The sequence below is a fragment of the Stegostoma tigrinum genome, chromosome 20 (genome assembly GCF_030684315.1).
Source record: "Stegostoma tigrinum isolate sSteTig4 chromosome 20, sSteTig4.hap1, whole genome shotgun sequence".
Classification (NCBI taxonomy): Eukaryota; Metazoa; Chordata; class Chondrichthyes; order Orectolobiformes; family Stegostomatidae; genus Stegostoma; species Stegostoma tigrinum.
Genome location: NC_081373.1, coordinates 41623758 through 41648922, shown reverse-complemented (window position 1 = coordinate 41648922; position 25165 = coordinate 41623758). Strand labels below are relative to the sequence as shown.

At 39.2% G+C, this 25165-nt stretch overlaps 1 protein-coding gene across 2 annotated transcripts in view; it reads right to left on the bottom strand.

The window, feature by feature from the left end:
• Positions 1 to 25165, bottom strand: part of marchf5 (membrane-associated ring finger (C3HC4) 5) — a 107132-nt gene that overhangs the window by 5595 nt on the left and 76372 nt on the right. For both annotated transcript variants that reach the window (XR_009446980.1, XM_059653121.1), the window contains exons 3-4: positions 15442 to 15572; positions 13932 to 14115 (exon numbers count right to left, since the gene is read on the bottom strand). Coding sequence is in view for 1 of the 2 variants with exons in the window: in XM_059653121.1 (XP_059509104.1) it covers positions 13932 to 14115; positions 15442 to 15572 (315 nt within the window). In the remaining variant the exon portion in view is untranslated. The remainder of the gene's footprint in view (positions 1 to 13931; positions 14116 to 15441; positions 15573 to 25165) is intronic.

Genomic DNA, 25165 nt, shown 5'->3' with positions numbered 1-25165 from the left:
CATGTCCCAGCTTTCATGAAGTGCCACATTATGAAACAACACTTCTGATGTCAACATAAAGTAGATCATTATGAAGATGTCCATATTATGTCAGCTTATGTTTACTTGGCACACTGACACAATAGGAGCCTCAGCCGCAGTCAGTGACAGGAAATCGGTCTTTTAATATCCTTTTGTTCCTCAGCATCGGCCACAAAACTGCTTGTATTTTTTGCCTTTTAACTAGAAATTGCTTCAGTGAAGAGATTAATATCACTTAGAGTTAATTCCACATTTAACGTAGAGGAAAAACATATGCTAGCAACATAACATGGTTTCACTTTACATTAACGAGACAAAAGAAATCATTAATGAGTAATTCTTTTTTGAGGAACAATTAAAAGTTAACTAATTGCAGCATATTTGTGACTTTTACAACGTTAATGTTTCTAAACAGTTTACCAATATATTTGCATAATGAATTATTAAACTACAATGTATTCAACATTAGTAAGCAAGTTTCCTGTCAAAACGTGAATAAATGCCTCATGCATAAATGACTTAAAAAGGTATAATCTTTCAATATTTGTATTACAGAGCTAAAAGGGGTCATAGCCATTTTTAAAGGGTGTGCATGTCAGTGTAACCATTCTTTTCTGCTTCTTTTCATTTAATTGTTATGAAGGCTGTGGTAACTTTTTTCACCCTTGAGTTGGTCATCTCATTAATCATACGTTACAAAAGACAACAAATCTCCTTTGGTATAGCAGACATCACATTTAATCCTTAAACTCTTCACATGATACCTCTTTTGATTCAATGGCGCAACATGTCACATTATTGAACAGCTACGGGTTAAAACTAATAACCTCATTCGTACAAAATACCTGCCTGGTGTACTAAAAGAAGAAAAAGACGTAACTGTAAACATATAGTTCTCAGAATGTCACAACTGCTTTACGAAACAAAGCAGTACTTTTTAAGCACTGTTTCTTCGATTGCAGAAGATGACTGCCTAATTTCTTTCTCCACAGCTTTGTGCTACTAGCATTAAATTAATCAACAACCAGATTTAATTATTATCTTTCATAGTGTTTTTATTGACGGAAAATGTTGACAGCATTTGTGTACATATATGTTCTTTCTAATTGACTTTTCTTTAGATTGTATTTGGAATCTTTCTCATTGGAAGAACAGGCAGGCAAATCTGCAATTTAACACTGTACCTTCTTACCATATTAGAATGATATATTGTGGAATAGTTTATCTTGAGAGGTTGTGTTCAAGTGTGTAGTGGAGGTTCACCTGTCAATATTCTGATCTGAACAGCAATGTTACTAATTGAACCTAGCCGACATTTTTAAAATTCGCTTGTGGGATGTGGGTGTTGCTAGCTAGCCAGCGTTTACTGCCCATCCCTAGTTGTCCTTCAGAAGGTGGCGGAGAGCTGTTTTCTTGAACTGCTGCAGTTCACCCACTGTGGGTTGACCCACAAGTGCCATTACAGAGGGAATTCCAGGATTTCGACCCAGCAACGGCAATATATTTCTAAGTCAGGATGGTGAGTGGCTTGGAGGGGATCTGGAAGGTGGCGGTATTCCCATATATTTGCCCTTGTCCTTCGAGGTGAAAGTGGTTGTGGGTTTGGAAGGTGCTGTCTAAGGATCTTTAGTGAATTTCTGCAGTGCATCTTGTAGATAATATACACTGCTACTTTTGAAGATTCAGTGATGGAGAGAGTTGATGCATGCGGATGCATCAAGCTGGTTGCTTTGCCCTGGATGGTGTCAAGATTCTTTAGTGTTGTTGAGACTGCACTCATCCATGCAAATTGGGAGCATTCCATCACACTCCAGGTCTGTGCCTTGTAGATGGTGGACAGGCTTTGAGTAGTCACTCAAAGTAACACTTTGAGTTACTTGCCACAGTATGCCTAGCTTCTGACCTGTTCTTGTAGCTACTGTGTTTCTATGGTGAGTTCAGTTGAGTTTCTAGTCAATGATAAACCCATAGGATGTTGATAGTGAGGGTTCAGTGATAGGAATACCAAAGGGCAGCGGTTAGATTGTCTCTTATTTGTGATGGCCGTAGGCTGGCATTTGTATGGCACAAATGTTACTCGCCACTTGTCAGTCCAAGCTGGGATACTATCCAGATCTTGCTGTATTAGAACATGGACTGCTTTAGTATCGGAGGAGTGGTGAATGGTGTCGTACATTGATTGATTGTGCACTCACTGGCAAACATCCCCACTTCTGAGCTCATGATGGAGGAAAGGTCATGATGAAACAGCTGAAACAGTTGTTAGGCTGAGGACACTATCCTGAGGAACTCCTGCAGAGATGTCATGGAGCTGAGGTGACTGACTTCAAGAACCACAGTCATCATCCTACGTGTCAGGTATGACTCCACCACCCAAGAGTTCTTCCCCAATACCCACTGATTCCAGTTTTGCTAGGGCTCGTTGATGTCACATGAGGTCAAATGCAGCCTTGATATCAAGGGCTGTCACTCTCACCTCACTTCTGGAATTCAGCTTTTTTGCCCATGTTTGAATCAAAGCTGTAATGAGGTCAGGTGCTGAGTGGCCCTGGCAGAACACAAACTGGATGTCATTGAGCAGGTGCTGCTTGATACCACTGTTGATGACACTTTCCACTTTACTGATGATTGAGAGTAGACTGATGGGGCAGTAACTGGCTGGGTTGGATTTGTCTTGCTTTTTATATACAAGTCACATTTGGGGCAACTCTCCACATTGTTGGGTGGATATCAGTGTTGTAACTGTACTGGAATAGCTTGGCTAGGGGAGCAGCAAGTTCTGCAGGACGAGTCTTCAGTACTATTGCTAGAATGTTGACAGAGTCCGTAGCCTTTGCAGTATCCAGTGTATCCAACCATTTCTTGATATCATGTGGAGTGAATGGAATTGACTGAAGATTGGTATCTAAAATATCTAATTGGGGACCAGTGGTGGAGTGGAATAAAGAGGGACTCCACTTTATTACTATTTACATCGCCATTGGCATTGCAAAATATATTTCCAATGCTTTATTAGACTACCATCATGTTTACTGGAGTAGCTGCTCAACTTACAATGCAGGATGGGCTGAGGAATGTTAGCAGTCTATATTAACAACAAAGGAATTATATGTTACTATAAAACCTATACTTTTCCAACCTGACAAACCCCATTTGCCCTTACATCTTCCTTATTATTTTAAGTTCCTCTGGCCTTTTGTTCAACCATTCCCTTCACTCCTCTACTAGGAATGCTGTCAAAACTGAGCTATTTAACCAGACATTTGCTCATCCCTCCGAGACCTTTATTCTTTGGCCTGCTGTCCATTCTTCCCATTCATCAATTTGAAGCATGAAGTGTGCAAATGTAAATTGTAATTATTGGCGTTTATGGTGTCAGTGCTGGCTCTCAGGCAGCACACCTGATGCAGGTGGTCATGAGTTTCAATCTCATGGCAGATTCTCAGGCGCATAATACAGGTGACACTTCCATTCAGTAAAAGAGCAGGTGCTGCACTAATCGGAGGTTCCATATTTCAAATGGATCACTAACCTGTAGATCCATCCGCCTAGACAGATGTCCAAAATCCCATGGTACTATTCAAAGCAGGGGAAGGAATTCAGTTCCTGGAAAATATTTATCCCTTAGCCAGTATCTCTAAAACCAATCACCTAGTCTTTTATTTTAATATCATTTTGAGATCTTGCTATGTACAACTTGGTTATTACCTTTCCCACAACTACAACAGTCACAAATCTGAAGTACTCTACTGCTTGGAAGCACTTTGAGAAATCCTGAAATCACAAAAGGCCCTAAATAGCTGCAAACTTTTACTTTTTTCTTTACAGACATCTCACAACAATTCAAACATCAACTTGAAATACTGACGTCGGTTAGGCTACTTCTGGAATACTGTGTGCAATTCTGGTCTCCCGGTTATAGGAAGGACGTGAAACTTGAAAGGGTTCAGAAAAGATTTCCAAGGATGTTGCCAGGGTTAGAGGGTTTGAGCTATAGGGAGAAGCTGAATATGCTGGGGTTATTTTCCCTGGAGTGTTGGAGACTGAGGGGTGGCCTTATAGATGTTTATAAAATCATGAGGGAACAGAGTGAATAGCCAAGGTCTTTTCACTTAGGGTGGGGGGAATCCAAAATTAGAGGGCATAGATTTAAGGAGAGAGGAGAAAGATTTAAAAGGGACCTAAGGGGAAAATTTTTCACACAGAAGGTGCTACGTGTACGGAACAAGCTCCCAAAGGAAGTGGAGAAGGCTGGTAGCAATTAGCGTTTAAAAGGCATCCGGATGGGTATATGATTAGGAAGGGTTTAGGAGGGATGTGGGATAATTGTTGGCAAATGGGACCAGATTTACTTAGTGCATCTTGTCAACCTGGACAAGTCGGACTGAAGGGTCTGCTTCCATGCCGTACATCTCTATGGGTAAGTAAATGGCAATTAGCAACATTAAAAGGTCCCACAACAGAAATGAGATGAATAGTCCACAAGTCTTAGAACTCTCAACTTTCTGGCTCTGGACTGAGAGATTGACAGGGCAACATAATAGTCAAAATGATACCCAGGGTACAGCGGAACGTAGTAGACATATATAGGATAAAAAATGGATCCAATAATCACATCATTGAAGGTAGAGATCAAGAATAAAAATGATTTGGAGCAAAGAGGAATGTTAATATATGAATGAAGAAACGGCAGTAAGTATCTGAAGAAAGTTCAACTGCTCTTCATATCTACAATTCCTGGAAAATTTAGGCATAAGTGGTAAATAAAAAAACAGTGCAGCGTGCTTTATAAAATGAAACATACAGTACTACAACAATGATAATTTTGCATCAGACAACAAGATCAAACTCAGAGTATTGTGGGTAGTTTTCAGTGTTCAACAGTGTAAACAATAACAACCAGAGAGTGTACAATATCTAAAATTAGTTTGGCAGGATATATAAACAACAGCATAGATTCAAATGGAAAGAAGCAATGAAAATGGCAAGTATGCAGTTAGTGAGCATGGAAGATACTGAAGTCAAAACTAGAATATAGATCAGAGTTGCTCAGTGATGAACAGTATATACTTCAACGCAAGATATCTTGTGAATAAGGCAGGTATGTGGAGGTCACAATACACTAAGTAATTATAGGCCAAACAACCTAAACTCAGTGGGGGCAGATTAATTTAAAAAAATTCTGAGTGACAATGTAAACGATCATTTAGGAGGGCGAGGACTGTTCAAAGTCACTCACTTCATTCAAGTGAGGATGGTTTCTTTCAGTGAACCCTACATCCAAATAACTCGGATTTTTTTTGAAGTGGTAACAAGAAGGTTGATGACAATAGCACGCTTGATGCAGGTTGCATAGATACAAATAATGTTTTCAACAAGATCCTACATGAAAGACTGGTCAGAAAAGCAAATAAAAAGGCAGCAATGGAAGGACTGCTTCCAGTTTGGTTCTACAGCATACATTGCATTTTGTGGTGTTCATCAATGATTTTGATAAACACAGGGAGCATAATTCAGAGATTTGCAGACGATACAAATATTTGTTGCATGGTTGATATAGTAAAGCTGTACACTGCAGAAACTGATTGGTAGACTGACCAGTTGGGCAGAAAACTAGCAAATGGAATTCAATCCAGAGAAGTAGAAGACAAAGCATTTGGGAACTTGAGTACAAGTCAAGGTATCCCCATAGGAAAGAAGACAGTTAGAAAAAGTGATCAAAGATGTATAAATGATACTTTCGTTACTGGCCATACAAATGAAGAACAAAGCCAATAGGCCCTTCAATAACATAATGACTTCTGATTGTAACTTTAGGTTTACATTTTGACTATCCCTGATAATCTCTCCTCACCTCTGTGCTCAAGAATCTTTTCACCTCAACCTTTAAATATTTAAAAATTCTGCATCCACTGCCTTTTGGAGGAAAGGAACTTCAAAAAGGCTATAAAACTTGCAGAGAAAATTCATTTTATTTATTTGATTTGATTTATTATTCTCCCATATACAGAGATACTCAGTGAAATATCTCTATCTGAAAGATCTTACAGCCAAGACGTAGAATACAACAGAATGGGGGCTGTGCGAGAACTGTACCAAGCTCAAGTTAGGACAAAGCTTGAGTACTGTTTACAATTGTGATCAATGCATTACAGGAAGAATTTCAATGCACTAGAGGAGTAAAGAGGAGATTTATGAGGAGCTGTGCAAGAGTACAAAGGCCTAGATTAGCACAGAGAGAAAGGTCCTGAAGTCAGTTAACAGAAAGATCAATGATCAGACAACATAAATGCAAAGGAATCAGCAGAAGGATTAGAGGAGAGATGAAGAGAACTTCTTCGTGAACTTGAGAAGTCATTGTCTGTGAAAAAGAGTGGTAATGGTGGAATATCTCCTCGTATCTTAAAATTACTCAGACATACATTTGATTCCGAACTTACAGCACGGTGGAAAAGGAATTAGCTTTGTTTCTAGCTGCCTCAAAAGCAATGAAATGATTTCTTTTTAAAAAGCTGTAAAGTTTAATATGTTATTATCAATAGATTGACCAGGAGTACGAAACTATAGTTAGGAAGGTAGACTGGAGAGACTGGGATAATTATAGAGCAGAGAAGGATTTGTGGTGGTTGAATAGAATCAGGTTTCAAATATCATCAGGATTTTATACGATGAACTAGCATTTTTTCCTCTCTGGAGTCTATGAAGAGGCTAATAAATTAAGATCACCAAGAGTGAGGATAAGTGGTGGTAGTTTTGGAACAATTTGAAACAGGGTGACAAAGACACATGCTACCGCATCTTTTAAGGAAGTAGTAAATCAACATTTGAAGAGAAGGAAAATACAGAACAATTAGGATATGATTTGATCTTGGATGCTCTAACAAAAACAGCCAATAATTGATGCAATGGGACCTCCTGTACTGCGATGTTTTTGTTTTACTTCTTTGATAGCAATTAAAATCTGGTGGAAAATAGTCATATCTCTTTAAAAAAATAAGCATAAATACCACAATCCACACTTCTGGGGAACAAAAACAGCCTTACAGCCCAACCTGTAGGTACAGTGCACTTATAAACACTACTTTCACTGAGGAAACTAATGTCAAAACCTTATACAGGAAGTTATTGGGCTGCCATATTAATTTGTTCCAACTATCTTTTGAAGTAGTATCGCCTGGAGTAAAAAGCAGCAAACATATGCCTAGCACCAGAGAGAATCAGTCATAGCTGGATAATTAAAAATGAATATGCCTACAATCAACTTTTTCAACCTTCATAAAACTGCAGCAAGCCAGTCACAGCAAACCAATCATAAGCTAACTGATTCGCACTCTCTTTCTTTAGGGTAAAAATTGGTACAAATCTGTATTTCTAATGTGATCCTTGTAAATCTTACTTGCACCTTCTTTAGTGTCTCAACACACGCTTGACAATGACTACAATTAGACCAAGTTGTTCCATTCCTCCACTCTTCGGAACTATTTTAGATCTACTCATTTTTATTTTCGGTTATCCTCCAATGTACGGTTTTTTTGTGATAAAACCATCCCCAAATATTTCAATTGTGCTTCAGCCTTGAACCATCACCTAACATGAATTATTTAGCTAAATTTTAAGTTCTTTATTGCAAACATTATTGCTGCTCATACCAAAATATCCTCTTTTACAAAGGGAGAAAATGGGGCCTGTTAAATTGTTTTTCTGAAGTTAGATAGGAGCAATTTATAGCATCTTTCTTAACCCTAATACATGGTCTCAAACTTTAATCATTTAAAAAAATTATATAATTGGAGGCAGTTCAGATAAGGTTCACTAGGATGATCCCTGTTATGGAGGGCTTGTTTTATGAACAAAGGCTAAACAAGTTAGGACTCTACTCATTGTAGTTTAGAAGATTGAGAGGTGAACTTATTGAAACACAAGATTCTTAAAAGGGCTTGACAGGGTAAATGCTGAGAAGATGTTTCTCGTCATGGGAAGGAATGTTGGACCAGAGGAATAATCAATTTAAGACTGAGATAAGGAGGAATTTCATCTGAGGGTTGAGAATCTTTGGAACTCCTGGCCACAAAATGTAGAGGCAGTGCTTGCATATATTTAAGGAGGAGATATACAATTTCTTATAGGTAAGTGAACAAGGGTATTGGCAAAAAGGCAGGAAAAGTGGGCATGATGAGTGTTAGCTCAGGCATGATCTTACTGAATGGCAGAGAAGGCTCAAGCAGCCAAACACCCCTCTCCTGCTTCTATTTCTTACGGTCTACATGGTGACCAGTGCAGAACATAATATTTCACTCTCGGCTTCATGCTAAAGGCACCAACCATTAAAAAATTAAAACCATCTTCATCTAGGAAGCATTGAACAAAATGTGTCACAGGAGCAGGCATTATACTGCTCAAACTGGTCACACAGCATTCTCAGAAAATCGAATATTCCAACAAAAAATAGCAGCAAAGACATTGTCAAGCATGTCGAATTTATGTCGAATTTGATTCGTGGCTTCTGTAAAGATCTAGTACTGCTGCAAAAAGGTAAATTAATTTCTGACAACAACAGCAACTACAGAATGGTTGGCTCTCACTTGAAATGTAGTTGTCTATTTGTAATCATTACTTCAGATTTGGCAAGGATGGAAGAACTAGAATGGGCCACAAGAAGGTGTAAATATTACCACCCAGAGAATGAAATGGGCTAAAGAACAATGCAACAAATAAGGCAATTCTATAGCTTAAAAATGAAATAGCTGCTCCGTAACCAGCAAAAAAATCTGAAAGAGTGTTGTCAAATTTAAGTTATTAAAAGAGGCACAAAGTAATTCAATTTCCTTTGTGGAGTATAGTCAAAGTGATTTTTAACTGCGATGTGAGAATAGTTCAGTGACAAAAATGCTTGGACTGCTAGGCTTCCGGAAAAATTACAGAACTAAGCACCAACAGAACTGATCTTTAGTGCTGACATTAATCCTCCATGCTCAAGTTGGCAATGTAACAGCTGCTGCAGTCACATTATAAGATTCCATCAAAATCTTGTCTTTCCTGTCGAACACCTTCCAAAGCATGTAAATGCCTAGCAACTCCGCCCATGGTATGCACAGCATTAACCATTATTTGATGAATTAGAGCAGCGTATTGAGAACACATAGCATGTTGAGAAATTTCTAAACAGATCAGTGGTTATCCAGTTGAATTGTTTCAAACATTTAAGTGGATCCAAGCAACCACTGGGATTAATGTCAGGAGGACACACCTACGTTAAAGATTTGACAGCAGGACTTTCCTGATATTCCAACTTATGTGTAACAAATCATCTCATGTTTAGTCACAATCATAAATAAATTAACATTAAAACCGCTATATAACATGCTTTGATGTCAAAAGTTAAAGACAAGTTTTGTTTTTATACCAACAACTTGTATTCAGATAGCACCTTTAACGAAATAAAACATTCCAAGGCATTTCACAGAGGCATTACAAAGCTAGATTTGACACTGAGTCACATAAGGCCAGTAAAGAGTAAACCACAACATTTACAAAGGGCTATGCTGGACGGAAGGAAAACAGGAGGTTTGTGGAGAAAATTCCAGAGTTTAAGGCCTATGAAGCTGAAAGCAGAGTCAGAGTCAACAACTGATCTGATTACTCCACATTCCCACTTCCCTCCCAACTCCTCCCCCATATTAACCTTGCAATCATTTGTTCAGAAATCTTTGCCTTAAAAATGTTCAAAAACTCTGCTTCCACCATTTTTTGAAGGGAGTTGCAGAGAAGGCGGTGGGGGGAGAATGGTAGTGGGGTGGCAGCGGCGGGGAGGATGACAGTTCCGTTGGTAGAGTCCATAAAGTTGAAAGCTGAAGCAGTAGCGGATGAGTTGGACAGGAAGGACGGTATGAAGTTCAGCAGCACGGAAGGAAAGGAAATTTGGGATTATTGAACCAGATTACAAAAAATTCACGTTTTAAATTGCATTATAAAAGCTTACTGTAATTTCCAGTCATCAGTAATTTTTTTTAAGCTTGCTTGTGGAACTCAGGCACTGGCAAAGCCAGCATTTATTGCCTATCCACAATACCCCAGTGGGGATAGCAAGCTCCCTTTCTGAATTGCTGTCATCCTTGTAGCATAAGTACACCCACAGTGTTGCTAGGGAGGGTGGCTAGGATTATGACCCAGTGACAAAAGGGAAAACAACACACCTTCAAATCTGTGGGTGGCTTGGGGAGGAACTTGCAGGTGGTGTTCCCAAGCTGTTCCTACCCTTGTTCATCTAGGCTTGAAAAAGGTCATACTGAATAAAGTTGTAGCACATCTTGTGGATGGTACACACTGCAGTCACAGTAAGATACTGGAGAGCCTGCCAAATCATATGGACTATATTTTCTGTATGCTGTGAAGTTTGAGCACTCATTCAGGCTAACGGAAGGTATGTGTGTCTGGCAGATGTTGAGAAGGTCAGGATCTAAGTCACTTGATAAAAGATGACCTGTTTTTGTAGCCATAGTATTTACATGGTTGCTCCAGTTATGCTTCTGATAAACGGTGGTTCAAGAAACTGACAGCATGGAATTTGGAGATGATGATTCTGTTGAATTCCAGGTGCTAGGACTCTCTTGTTGAAGATGGTTATTTGGGGTAAAATAATGCTTGGCAATGTACTTCCTATTTACCCAGGTCTACTCTTCATTATTTGAAGAGTTGTGTATGGAACTAAACACTTTGGAATCACCAGCTAATATTCCCACTTTTGTTCTTACAATGGAGGAAAGTTATTGATACACTATAATTGAAAATAGATTAACAACACTGGGTTCACCTCCAACAACCACAGGTATCTATTTTTGCACTAGGTACAACTCCATAAAACAGATCAACATATACAAGTTGTAAACTGACGAGCTTGATTAAAATCTGTGTGAACTTGAATGGGTAGACCATTAAACTTGAAACTGAGTACAATATTACACAGTTGGAAGAATGCTGCCTCGATGTCAAGGAAGCCTGGTAAAATTTAAATGGAGGGAAACAATTCCTTTGACTGAAGTTTTACCTAATACAAAATGAAGTCATGATCACTGGAGGTCAAACATGTCAGCCTGAGGGCATCATTTCAGAAGTTCATGTGGGCAGCATCCTGGCCCTAATCATCTTCAGTTGCTTCAATGATCCTCTTCCGTGAAACAATCAGAAGAGGATGTTTGCTGATGATTCTTGTGTTCATTTCCAATTGCAACTCCTCACCTAATGAAGCAATTTGTACCCACACGCAGCAAGGCACAGACCACATTCAGGCTTGGGCTATTTAAGTGGCAAGTCACTCTCACTTCACGTCTGCGATTCAGTTCTTTTGGCCATGTTTCGATCAAAGGTGTAAACAGATCTGGAGCCATGTAGGTCTGGCTGAACTCAAAATGAGAAATTGCTGCTTGATAGCACTATCAATATCTTTCATCATTTGATTGATGATTGTGCAGATTGGTGGGATGGCAAAATAGTTCTAGACTTGGGTCTTAGTACTATAGCCAGTATGCTGTTAGGGCTCACAGATCTTGATGCATTAAAAGAGCTCACCCATTTCTTGGTTGTCACATGGAATGATTCAAATTGGTTAAAAACTGGTTTCTATGGTGGTGGGATCTGCTGGAAACTACAGTGGACGTGAATCATTCCCTCAATACTTTTGCAGACATTTCAGTTTTGCACTCAAGTGCTGAGTTCCACAGTCAAGGATGGAGATGTTCATATAGTCTCCATTTCCCTTTACATGTTTTATTGTCCAGCACCATATATGACTGGGTACGCAAGTCTGCAGATCTCTGATCGGATTTGTTGGTTGTATAATGACTTGCTTTGATCAACAACATGCTGCTTTATCTATTGCCAGGATGGCAGCTCCTTATTCAGCTTGACAGTAATTGGACAGTGCTAGGGCATGGCTTAACAGATGTTGTTAGGATACAACCGTGCTGCTGATTGCCCACATCAACTCATGGATGTTCAGTTTTAAACAGAAAAATCTTCCGAATCACTCATTTGGAATGGGGATGGTGCTGCACAACACAAATGGGATGGTGTCGTCAATGCCAAGATCAATTTCAATCTTCAGAAGTATGGCAGTGATCATTCCTCCTAATACCACCATGGAGAGATGCAATTGTCAAATGTAGATTGGCAAGGTTGATGTCAAGCACGCTTTTCCTTTGTACTGTCATACAAGCCCTGTCTGGCAATCATGTACTTCAGGACACAACCATTTGATCATGTTACTAAACCACTCATGATGACGTAGCATAAAACTTCCTACCCGAGTACATAACGTGTCCTTGACATCTTCAGTGTTACTTTCATTTGGCATTCAACATGGAATAGTACTGACTTTGTCAAGTCAGGGGTAGCAGTAGGTGGCAATCATCAGTAGATTTTCTTGCTCATGGGCAACCTGATTCCATTAGAATTTTGGGAGTTAGGACTCACTGCAATTAATTCTCAGGGTTAAGCTCTCTCTCTACGTAAATCAAGCTGGGGTGACCTTGAGAGGATTGGCCCTGATTGTGGAATGGGAATAACAATGAAAGTAACTGGGATATTCCTTTAAAACATGATTCTGTGAGAATCAGGCTGTTGCTTGACTAGTTGTTTTAGACAAATCTCCCTAATCGTTAATGAGAACTTTACAGCATTAACTGGGCTGGTATACCTTTACTTCATCTTCTCTAATACCATGGTTATTGCCACGTAACTCATTATTTTCTTTCTGTTATTGCGGTTTCTTACAATTGTGTCACTTGCAAGACTTTCTCAGAGGCACTTAAGAACAAATGATAATGCTGTGGATCTCAAGTCATGTACAGGCCAGACTGGGTAAGGACAGCAGATTTTCTTCTTAAAATGACATTGGTACACTAGATGGGCTTTCATACCAATTAAATAGTTTTATGGACATGATTATTGACAAATAAAAATCTTTATTCCAGATTTATACAATTAGCTATTTAAATTCCCCACGTACTGCTGGATTGAATAGCATCATAGATGTCACAGAAAAAGGTCCTTCGGACCAGTGAGCCTGAGCCATTCAAAACCAACCACCTATCTATTCTAATTCCATTTTCCAGCACCTGCCTGTAACTTTGTATGGCTTTGCATTACAAGTGTATATCTAAACACTTCTTAAATGTCATAAGGGTTTCTGCCTCTACCACCCTTACAGGCAGCAAGTCCAGATTCCCACCAGCCTCCGAATGAAAATGTTTTTTCCTTACATCCCATCTAAAACTTCCTACCTTTACCTAAATCTACGTCCTATGATCACTTATCCCTTCACAAAGGAATCTTCCTGCCTGTGTTCCTCAAACTTTTGTTCATCCTCCCTCAACCTCCTCTGCTCCAAGGAGAACAACCTCAGTCAGTCCAACTGCTTTTCATAGCTAAAACACCTTTCATTTCAGGCAACGTCCTGGTAAACCTCCTCTGCACCTACTCCAATGCAATACCATCCCACCTAAATTGTGGATCTGAGCTAGTGTCAATAGATCATCTGCCCAGGCCTCTGGATTACTGGTCCATAATGTAACTAGGCTATCAGTGCACTCTTTAAATCCAATTTATATACATTATATGATACCTGTAAAAACCACAGAATAGGAGGACAACCTGGGTACTTAGTATTTTGATCAAAGTTGCATTAATTTTTTAACTTATGCCCTGGACATGCTTATTCATACGAATGAAGGAATGGGGTGGAGTACAGACTACAGGTTAACATACATACTCAAAGAGATAAGTAACCCATATCAGTGACCAGTTTTGTAAGTCTTCATAAGAAGCATGCATTATTTTAAAAATAAAAGGAACATGATCTGGTTGTCTGAAAAACAAACATTTCCTAAATACTTTGCTAGAGTCATTTAAATTACCTGGAAAGATACTGTTTAAAATCTGTAACTTATTGGAGTATTTTCGCCACAGTCTCAGGACATAGTCCTCCCAACGAATCATCTTGCCCAAAATGAGCATAACTGGAATGGTTGGAAGTCCAATCAAAAGGAACAACGGGTCAGCTCTCTCCATGACGTCTAAGCCTTCTTTATGTCCCACAACCTTAACAATGCAAAATTCTACATTATGCATAACAATAATTATTTGGCTAGTAATGACAAATACTGAGATCAAACAGATGGAAGATAATCAAATCAACACTTGTCTAATGAATATCATTATGTAGAAATTTTAGAATTTAAGATTTCATAAAAGCAAAAAGAAGTGATCCTATAGTACTTCACAACCATAACTGGTGAATGTGTATACTCATGTGGGAGTGAAAAAAAATCTAGGATTAAAACAGATGTTGTTATATGCATATGGATTACACAGTTAATCTAGCAGTGGTTCTTATTAAAATGCAGCTAACTGGAGAGAACTTCTCAGTAATGTTACAAGCTACCTACAACTGATTAGTTCACCGAAACTATTCTTTCGTTTCATGCTAGATGAACATCACCATCATCATCATAAACGGTTCAAAAAACAAAGTGAAGATGAAATATAATGTGAGAGGTTACTAACGTTGCTTTTAAGATCGGAAAAGTTTCAATAAGAAAACCACGATACCTATAAATGTTCAAAGGGTCTCAGGTGTGTGCTTACACAAGGAACTCAAAGTTAGCATGCAATTAGGAAGGAAAACAACACAATACCAGTTACTGAAGTATGCAGATAGAGAAATCTTGCTGTAATTGTACACAAAGTTTTGAAAAACCACACTGAGTACTTGTGAAACTTTGGTCTCTTTAAGGAAGGACATATTATGTTGGAGGCAGTACTAGAAAGGTTCACTAGACTGACATCATAGGGTTGTCCTACAACGCGGGGCTGAGTAAGGTGGGCCTATATTCACTGGAGTTTAGAAGAATATGGGGTGACTTCACAATATACAAAATTCTGAAGGGGTTTGACTGTGTGGACAAAGAAGGTGCTTCTGTTGGTTGGACAATCTAGAACACAGGGGCAGATTCTCAGATTAAGGGGCCGATCATTTAGGACAGAGAAGAAGAAAGATTTCACCACACAAAGGGCCATGAATGTTGAGTTTACTTCCTCAAAGGGCTGTGGATGCTTCACCACTGAATGTGTTTAAATCAAGAATAGATAGATTTTTGGTCTCTCAGGAATCAAGGTTCATGGGGGCAAGGGGGACTTCAGAGAAGTGAGCTGAAGCACAAGCTAAGCCATGACTGGACCGAATGGTAGAACAGGCTTGACAGCCTGTAGGGCTTATCCTACTTTTTGTGCTGTGTTGACCAATAATTGTAACCCAAAATGTGTTTTATCTGGATGTCAGATTTGCTGTTGACATGCTATACATTTGTCAAAGTGTATCCAAACAAACAAAAAAGTCCAAGATCATGTGCAAGTTACATATATTACCTGCATAACAGTCACAGCTCCATACGTGACAGCTGTCCAATAGATTGAACCCACCATGATTCCAGCTGCAGCAAACGGGCATGCTTTGGAGATGAGGCGGTCTGCAAGATCCAACACATAAACAACTGGACCTAAAACAAGGTGAAAATTATAACAATGTAGACTAAAACATGCTTGCAATAAAATAAATGAGAAATTGTCACACCTACATTTACAACAAGGAAGTCACCACCCTCTGGCAATCTTTTTAGTTCCTGTTCCAGAGGAACACTCTGATTTGTTTTTTTTAAAAGAAAAACTCTTCACAGAATTAACCAGCAATCATCTGACTTTATATCGAAAATCTAATTTTCCAAAGTGATGTTAATAAATGTAAATGATACACCTTTGTTCACACATTGGAGAACCACGATGATTCAAATCACAGTTCCACCTTTTGAGACACTCCCTTCTCTTTGCAGGTCTTTTCTATTTGCAACAGGGCACAAATGATACAAACAGCAATCTTGGTGTTAGAAAGAAGATAAAATGCTGCATTTTTCTCTCTGAAATGGCAAGCTGATTGAAGCTACTTTACTTTGTTATATTAAAAGATTGATCCTGAATCTTACAATTTGGGATACAGAAGGAGACCAACTGTCTGAGTTGGGATAACAAGGTATAGAGCAGGATGAACACAGCTGGCCAAGCAGCATCACTGCAGCAAAGCTGATGTTTTGGGCCATCTGAAAAATTTTCTGAAGAAGGGACTAGGTTCATCCAGCTCTACATTTTGTTATCTCAGATTCTCCAGCGTCAGCAGTTCCTACTATCTCTGTCTAAGATGGTACTGGTTTTCAGTTAGAGCAGTTTTGAAGTTATCACATTGTACTATTCACTCCACATTCTCCAAAATCCATCCTTATGTTTCAATACTTTTCTGCTGTGTCTGAAGAGATGAAATAATTGATACTTCAGTGACTCCTTGTGGCAAGCCACTCCATATTCCTACAACATTCCATAACAGAAGTCCTGTAATCAGTTTCCTCACTGTGAAGATCGATAATGGACTCTGTTCACTGACTCAATACAAAAGGAAAGATTCTTATTTTTCAAATGATCTAAGTAACTTGTAACTTTAAAAAAATACATCACAACATTCTCTGCAGCAAAATAAACTGTTCAGTTTTCTCAAATATCTGCTCATAACTGTAGACTTCCATAACTAAAACCACCCTGGTTAATCTAAACTGCATACCCTCAATGGTTTTACCACATTTTTTCTAATGGGGCAACTAAAATTGTACACAACGCTATATATAAGCATTTCCATGTGGAAATTTAGCACTCCCTTCTTCTGACACCCACCCCCACCTACAAAAAAAAATCATTAGAGGCCTGTTTAGTAGCTTTATGTACATTTTTAATATTGAGGAATCAAGCTCGGTACTCTTTCTGGCTCATTTTATTGCTCCACATTCTGTATCACCTTATCTGCCACCTGGATTCCTAATCTGTCCATGTTCAACATTAGGCTTGTTTCTTTAAAGTGACATAAAAATGCACCCATTACTGCTCAAAGAGAGCTAAAAGTTCTACTGGTGTCTTAATTAAACATCACCAAACTATTTGCAGTCTTGTTCTGCAAGAATTTTCTTTGCATTTGTCTCAATAGCACTTTAAAATATAATGAATGGGTTGTGAAGTACTCTGGAGTAGCCCAAACATGTTAAAGTTGCTTAGTAAATGGAAGTTATTTTCTTTCATTCCAAAAGATGATGATTCCAAAACCTCCAGCCTTGCGAGATCAAAGAAAATCGAACTGTGCCCTCACAGGGCAATGACTGATAGAACAAGATTCTGGAGACCGCTTCATTCATGATGTTACAACTTCCACAAAATGGGTGATCACTACACATGAAAAGTGAGAACAAATTATTTCTAGATATCAATGGTAGATCTAGAATCTTTCAATCATGTACAAGGAGTTAATGAGGTCCTCCTTTGTCATTTATAAAAATGATTTGGAGACAGTACATCACAGCAGTAGTTCTTCAGTAGTGTCCTAGACTCCAGATCTTCAGTTGCTTCAATGAAGTACCACAGCCACCACCAGCTCAGAAATAGGGATGTTCACTGATGATGCTGACATTCACATAAGCATTCAGCACCATTCACAACTGAAGAATTTTTACAAGATTAAGTCAGGAGATTGGGAATTAGGAGGCACATAGCTGACCTACTAATTCCACAAGACCTGTTCACCGTCCATAAAGGTGCAGATGAGCAGTGTGATAGAACACTCTCCGATTGCTTGAATAAGTGCAGTTCCAATGACACTCAAGAAGCTCAACAGCATCTAGGTCAAAGCTGTCTTCTTGAATAGTACCCTAAACTACACCTTCAATGTTCACTCCCTCCATCACCACTGATGCACAGCAGCAACTATGTGTACCAAGTATATGAATGAACACTACGAAATGTCACAGTATTTTCGAGACTATGGATTAAGAGCTGGGGTGTGGGATTACTGTAGATAGGTCACTCCAACTTCATGGGCCAAAAAGGTCCGGTTCTTTGACGCACGATTCTAGCATTCTACAGAATAAACTGAAGTAATTCATCTGTGATTTCACTGACAGAGAAAAAGGGCAGCAGATGCTTGGGAGCATAATGTACATGGTGCACTCCATGCCGCACACCATCCTGACTGGAACTACACAACCATTACTTTACTTTATCAAAATCTACAAGTCATATCTAGCTCGCTTCAAGGCAGCCACTTGCCACTATATTCTCAAAGGCAATATCCTACATACTGACAAGGCATTTCACACAGATACTAGTTTCCTTGCTTTTGTCTCTAAAGTCAAGAGTGAGGGGGTGGGAAGGAGTGAGAGTGAAGGGCAAAAGAAATTGGGAGGAATGAACAATGATGAAGACTTTTGTCCCCTAACTTCCATATTTAATTGTTACTCTCTAAAGACTGTTCTCCCTTGTTCACACATTAAATTGAGTCCTGCACTAACCCAAGAGGACATCAAATTTTACTTTCAATTTCAACTCTAAAGTAAGCAAAATAGAAGCAGCATAGTTTCCTGCTTCTTGTCCGTCAATTAGCTTTCTACACATGCTGCTCCATACTCATACTAGATTTTTGACACAAGCCTACCATAAAAGGCACCCAACTGAATACATTCTGCAAATCCAGACACAAATTTCTCATCTCTTCCAAGATTTACAAGCATGATTTTCCATCAACAAATGCAAAACAAGTAACTGAAATACAATTCTGAAAAACAAAAATCATGTTTTCAGATATTTCTAAGACCACCAAGACTACTGGGAAATTCTCACTAGATTTTCCTTACCAACTGTCTCCATATTGCTTGTAGCAAACCTGGAGCATTCAAATGACACAACAGTAGGGCCTCTCACCTCTAGATCTAGCTTAAAGAATTCAGAAGAAATATGGGTCGCCTCCATTACGTCCTCAACAAGTATGATCATTGATTCTTTGGATAACTTGGACAACGTTCTGAGGCTTCAGATGAATGGCTACTTCCAGTCCAAAGCTAAAACTTCCATGAAAAGGGTGCAGTGTATGCATAAAATCCCTTTGCTTACCATTAAACAGGGTCCTGTGGATTAAAGTGTGTAGTTCAGGCGTGCTCATCACACTGAGTTTGACAGGCGATCTTAAAGTAGTTTCTGGTGTAATGCTTAGCACAATCTGGTTTATATGTTAAATGACTTCCAAAATCAGCATTACATCCAATGGTGCGGGGGTGGCACGGTGGCTCAGTGTTTAGCACTGCAGCCTCACAACGCCAGGAACCCAAGTTCAATTCCAGCCTCGGGAAATATCTGTGTAGAGTCTGCATATTCTCCCCATGTCTGCGTGGGTTTCCTCCAGGTGCTCCCGTTTCCTCCCACAGTCCAAAGATGTGCAGGCCAGGTGGATCGGCCATGCTAAATTGCCCGTAGTGTTCAGGGGTAAGTGGCCTATAGAGGGATGGGTCTGGGTGGGATGCTTCAAGTGGCGGTGTGGACTTGTTGGGCTGAAGGGCCTGTTTTCACACTGTAGGGAATCTAATCTAATAAAAAAGTACTGTTCTGGGACTTGTGAATACTGGTTGGTGGAGCACAATCAGCATGGTGCCTGCTGTGAACAGTCAATAGAATATATAGAATATAGAACAGTACAGCACAGTACAGGCCCGAGACATAGTATTCGATATGGCCCACCAATTATTAGGATGCATCACACTGGCACTGAAAATTGTATCACATTACTCAAAGTTTTGTGGATGGCAAAAGATTCCTCTGGCTTGAGTACAGCGTACTATTCTCGCAGAAAATTTTCTGGGTTCACAGCAAAGTGGGACAGTTCAGAAAAGAAGTTAATTGAACTGCCAATCTGTGCTGCATTCCCATGACAACACAACACCCTGAACAATCCAATTCCATGTGCTTGGGTTGAGTACACAGTATTGACAATCAACTGTTCTTGCGGCATCTCCATGCCAATATTATCACAACCAAAGAGCATGCCCTTCTCATGCTGTCTAAATAGAGTCTAACCTGAGAGTACATCAAATTTTACTTTCAATTTTGACTCTAAATTAAGCAAAATAGAATGTCCCTTTCAATTTTATTTCTGTATCCTGACGGGTGCAAGATGAAAAACTTCAACTTCTTGTCTCCTTTTAGCAATATTTAAGTTCAATACTCTTACTATTTGTAGACACATTAATCTTTCATTACCAATTTGCCAATTAGTTTGCTTTTACCATGCAGACCTGAATCCTTTACTGCCAAATTAACAGTAAGCCAGCCTCTTCCAAACTTCCGTGTTAAGGTGACAAAGCTGGTTGGCACGGCTGATCACATTTAGATCCAATGTGAACAATATTTTAACAGTTACGGACAAGTAGCTATTAATAAAGCAATTATTAGAACAAAACGTTCGTGAGAACTGAAGCTGCCCCCTCCAGAAAAAAAATCCTTTTCCTGCTAGTCCCTTTGAACACGTAAATGCACTAAGTTACGTAACCTCTGATTCAAAAAGATAACTGCTTTCTGAAGCAATTCTTATGCAGGATTGCTAGAATCACTGCATAGGATGAAACAGAAAAGTAAACATTGGTAAACATACTCACAGCACAGTGCAGTGCAGTTGATCGTATAATCATATTTTTAGGATGAATGAGAAGTTGATTACAAAACCAATTCAGTAATGTGACTGGAACAAAAACAAAGTTGCTGGAAAAGCTCAGCAGGTCTGGCAGCATCTGTGGAGGAGAAAACAGAATTAACGTTTCAGGTCTGGTGACCCTTCCTCAGTAATGTGACTGTTCTGTCAGTCAGATGTCAAAACTCCTTCAGATTCAGAGGCTGCTTAACAAGATAAATGTAACTGCGGGAGAGCAATTAACACAGACTTACAGCTGATCAAGGTGAAAGCAAGTAGACTGGCAATTTAAGAGCCTATGGTTACACAGGTGACATCTAGAAAATAAATACTTAAATAAAACTGCGCAGCTATATAAATTTAATCAAAAACCTGAAGCAAATCACATATTTTGCTAATAGCTGACGAAATTGTAATCCCTGACCCAGATTTTAGTTACCTAGCCTGTATTCAATGCCAGGCACACTTATGAAATTTGGATGATTTGCTTAATTTTAAAGAACATGTATTACATTAATAGGTGCTGTACAAAGATCAGAAATGTTTCATAGAAGTTAAATGCAAGAATATATTATATACTGAGACAACCCTATGGCACAGGTTAGTGTAATAATGTAAGGCACAATTTATAATGAAAATGCTAACAGGTTTTGAAATGAAAATTATGCCCCTTTCAATGAAAGAGCAAACATCAGGGATAAGTCAATCCACTCTCTGCCTATCAGTTAAGGGCCTAACAGCAGATTGGCTCTGTTCTGAGTTGTGGAATGACAAACATCAGGTGAATTAAAAGCTCAACATGCATTGGATAAAGTTGTTTAGAAACATTGTATTGAAGATTTATTCCCTGAATCAATGATTAAACTGATAAATGTAAAAAGGACAAACCAATTACTTTTTTTAATGCATACAGCTTGCAAATATCCTTTAAATGAAACAAACTTACAGAAAACTACTGATGCACATTAAATGGCTGACAATATTACCCATAATATGCTAAACAAGGTTATAGTTCCTGAACTATGTTGTTTCAACTGCAGTTACATTTTAAAAAAAGGAGGAACGGTTTGGTTATGTTGATCGCTTCTGAAAGTTCACTTCCCTAATATTCATTAATGTAGAAAGCAGATCAGGCCAAAGACTGGTATTTTTTAGTGTGAGCTAGTGAGACACACACACACACACACACACACACACACACACACACAGCGCGAGAGACAGACAGACACACAGACAGACAGACACACATAGAGAGAGCGAGAGCGAGCGAGACAGAGAGACAAAGACACAGAGCGAGAGAGAGAGAGAGACAGACACACACATAGGCAGAGAGAGAGAAAGAGAGAGACACAGAGGCAGAGACAGACAGAGAAACACAGAGACAAAGACAGAGGGACAGAGAGAGATATACACACACACACACACACACACACACACACACAGAGAGAGAGAGAGAGAGAGAGAGAGACAGACACAGAGAGAGAGAGAGAGAGGGAGAGAGAGAGTGAGAGAGGGAGAGAGGGAGAGAGGGAGAGAGGGACAGAGGCAGAGACAGAGAGAGACACACAGAGAGAGGGAGGGAGGGAGAGAGGGAGACACAGAGAGAGAAGGAGAGAGACAGACAGACAGAGAGAGACAGAGGCAGAGACAGACAAACATAGATTGACAGAGGGACAAAGAGAGAGAGAGAGAGAGAGAGACAGACAGAGAGAGAGAGACAGACACAGGCAGAGAGAGAGAGAGAGAGAGAGAGAGACAGACAGACAGACAGAGAGAAACAGAGGCAGAGACAGACAGAGAGAGACAGAGAGGGACAGAGAGAGAGAGGGACACAGAGAGGGAGAGGGACACAGAGAGGGAGAGGGACACAGAGAGCAACAGCGACGGAGAGAAGGAGAGAGACAGACAGAGAGAGAGAGAGAGAGAGAGAGAGACAGACACAGAGACAGACAGAGAGAGAGAGAGAGACAGACACAGGCAGAGAGAGGAGGGAGACAGAGAGAGAGAGAGAGAGAGAGAGAGAGAGAGAGAGAGAGAGAGACAGACAGACAGACAGAGAGGGAGGGGCAGACAGAGACAGACAGAGAGAAAACAGAACAACAGACACCTGCAAACGAAGATATTAAATGAAAATGACAATTTTTGTTCAAGTCCAAGAGGCATGTATAGGGTTTTGCGTCACAGGGGATAATGTGGGTATGGACAAATGTGTTGGTGAACTGCACATGACTAAATATAACCTTTTTCCACTCCAGCCAGCAGGGGTCACAAAAAGCTTACAAAGCTAATTTTCATTTTCTTATGGTTTTCCACATCCAATAAAAAATGCAAAATTCAAAGAATTTTTATGAAGATCACTTGTAACATAAAATACTGAACAAGTCTTAAATCACATTTATGATGTCACTACACACAGCAATCAGGAGAATGGTTATCTTTCAACGCATTAGTTTTCACAAATGAAGGTTGCGAACATTGAGCAGAACTTTAGAAGTATACTTAAGTAATTTTCTGTGTTTCTGCTTTTGCCTGAAAAGCTATTGCTTTACTGTATGACAATATAGAAGTTGACAAAAATGTATATACCATGTCATTTAATCCATCTGAGGTCCAAACCACTATCCAAACTGTCTCTTCATTCTTCAAGAGGTTATCCCTTTCTCTGACTGAAGTCTATTCAAATGTTAGATCCTCTGTGTATGACTAAGACTTCTTGACATTAATTCCTTTCGCCAATTTCAACTGGTATTCCTTGCCACATTTTTGTGACGTATATTGATAACAGTCCTTTCTCAGTTCTGTTTTCAAAGATGAAAAGCCCCAAACTTTCTTTTCCTTTTCAAAAGCAAAAACTGGATGCACTACAGAGTAGAGCCATCAGGTTGATTTCCGGTGTTTAATTATTTCCCTGTAACTCTTGATCAAATACACACAAAGTTCCCCAAGGTGGATATCCAGCTGCAGCATAAAACCCTTTAACTTGTCTTCTGATTTAGTAACACAATACAGTATTCTCTTTGATAACAAGGTGTACAGCTGGATGAACACAGCAGGCCAAGCGGCATTAGAGGAGCAGGAAGGCTGACGTTTCGGGCCTAGGCCTTTCTTCAGAAATTCACAATAAGGGTTTAGGCCCAAAACGTCAGCCTTCCTGCTCCTCTGATGCTGCTTGGCCTGCTGTGTTGATCCAGCTCTACAACTTGTTATCTCAGATTCTCCAGCATCTGCAGTTCCTACTATCTCTGAAACAGTATTCTCTTTGCTTTGTTGAATTCTACATAACAGCAACATAAATGCCAACTTTACGAAAGTTGGCTTTGCAGCGCAGCCTGAATCTTGGCAGCAAAGTCTATTGCATTCAGTTGTGAACTGACAGGTCTACTTTCTCATAAATGAGCTGCTATTTTAAAGTCCCCACAGACTGAGTGTTTTAATTGGACCATCGTGCATGCACTAATTATGGAAAGAGAGGAGAGACTAGATTTCGATTGCTCCAGCAAAAAGCCAACTCTGACACGTAGGACCAAATGGCCACCTCATATGTTGTGAAGTTTTATGGTTCTATCATTCCCAGCTGATGTATAATTACATAATTTTACAGAGCGAATGCTGTAGCGATGCACAACTACAAAACATTGTTCAGACAGAAATTACAAATGCAATAAAAAATTGGTGTGTTATTGGACTAAAATGACAGGTGGCAGTCAGGGAGACTATTAGCAATAAACAAAAGATTCTAAACAACAGGTTTATCTGTAAACCATTTAGCATTTGTTGTTTGTTTAGTTACCTCATCAGGTTCAGCTGTCCTTCAGTGACTGATCAACTGCACTCTACCCAGTCTTAATACGGCTTTCATCCACTAATTTGATTTGAGCTTCTAAATCTAAACTATTAACACAAATGAGAAACATAAAACATACCAGCATTAAATCATAGGGTATTGCCCAGCTCTTCCTACCCTTCACATTAACATCAATCCTTGAACAAATACTTGGTATTTTCCTTCCTCAATCACTTCTTCACCTTTAATTCTATAGGTAGGTACCTTACCTGAAGGAGCTTTGGTAAATTTGGAGGTAACCTGGTATAAGTAATTTGAACACATTTATCAATTACCTTCATTCTTTGAGGGCATTTTAGTATGAAATGGAATAAGTATGAGGCAGACATTAATTTTATTATTCAAGCCGCCATTAAAAAATTGAAGCACAATTGTATTTGTTCAAATCCTAATGGATAAAGGCAGGAAGCGCTCTCAAGTTATTTAAATCCTGATACGGGCCATCAAGGAACATGAAATTTAAATTGGCAAGTTTCAAGATCAAATTGCCTGTGCAAAATTAACATGATAGTCAAAAACGTTGCTCCATATATTAATTCACAGAAAATATCTGCAAGGGAAATTATAGGCTTAGTTGCATTAAGCAGTCTATTTAAACTAGCTGTAATACACATCTTTTTCATGAATCACTGCCTAGATTTGTGTGAATTAATCTATGGTGCTTGCCATTCATTCTATCTAGGCTAAGTTTGTGGTCAATACAACTA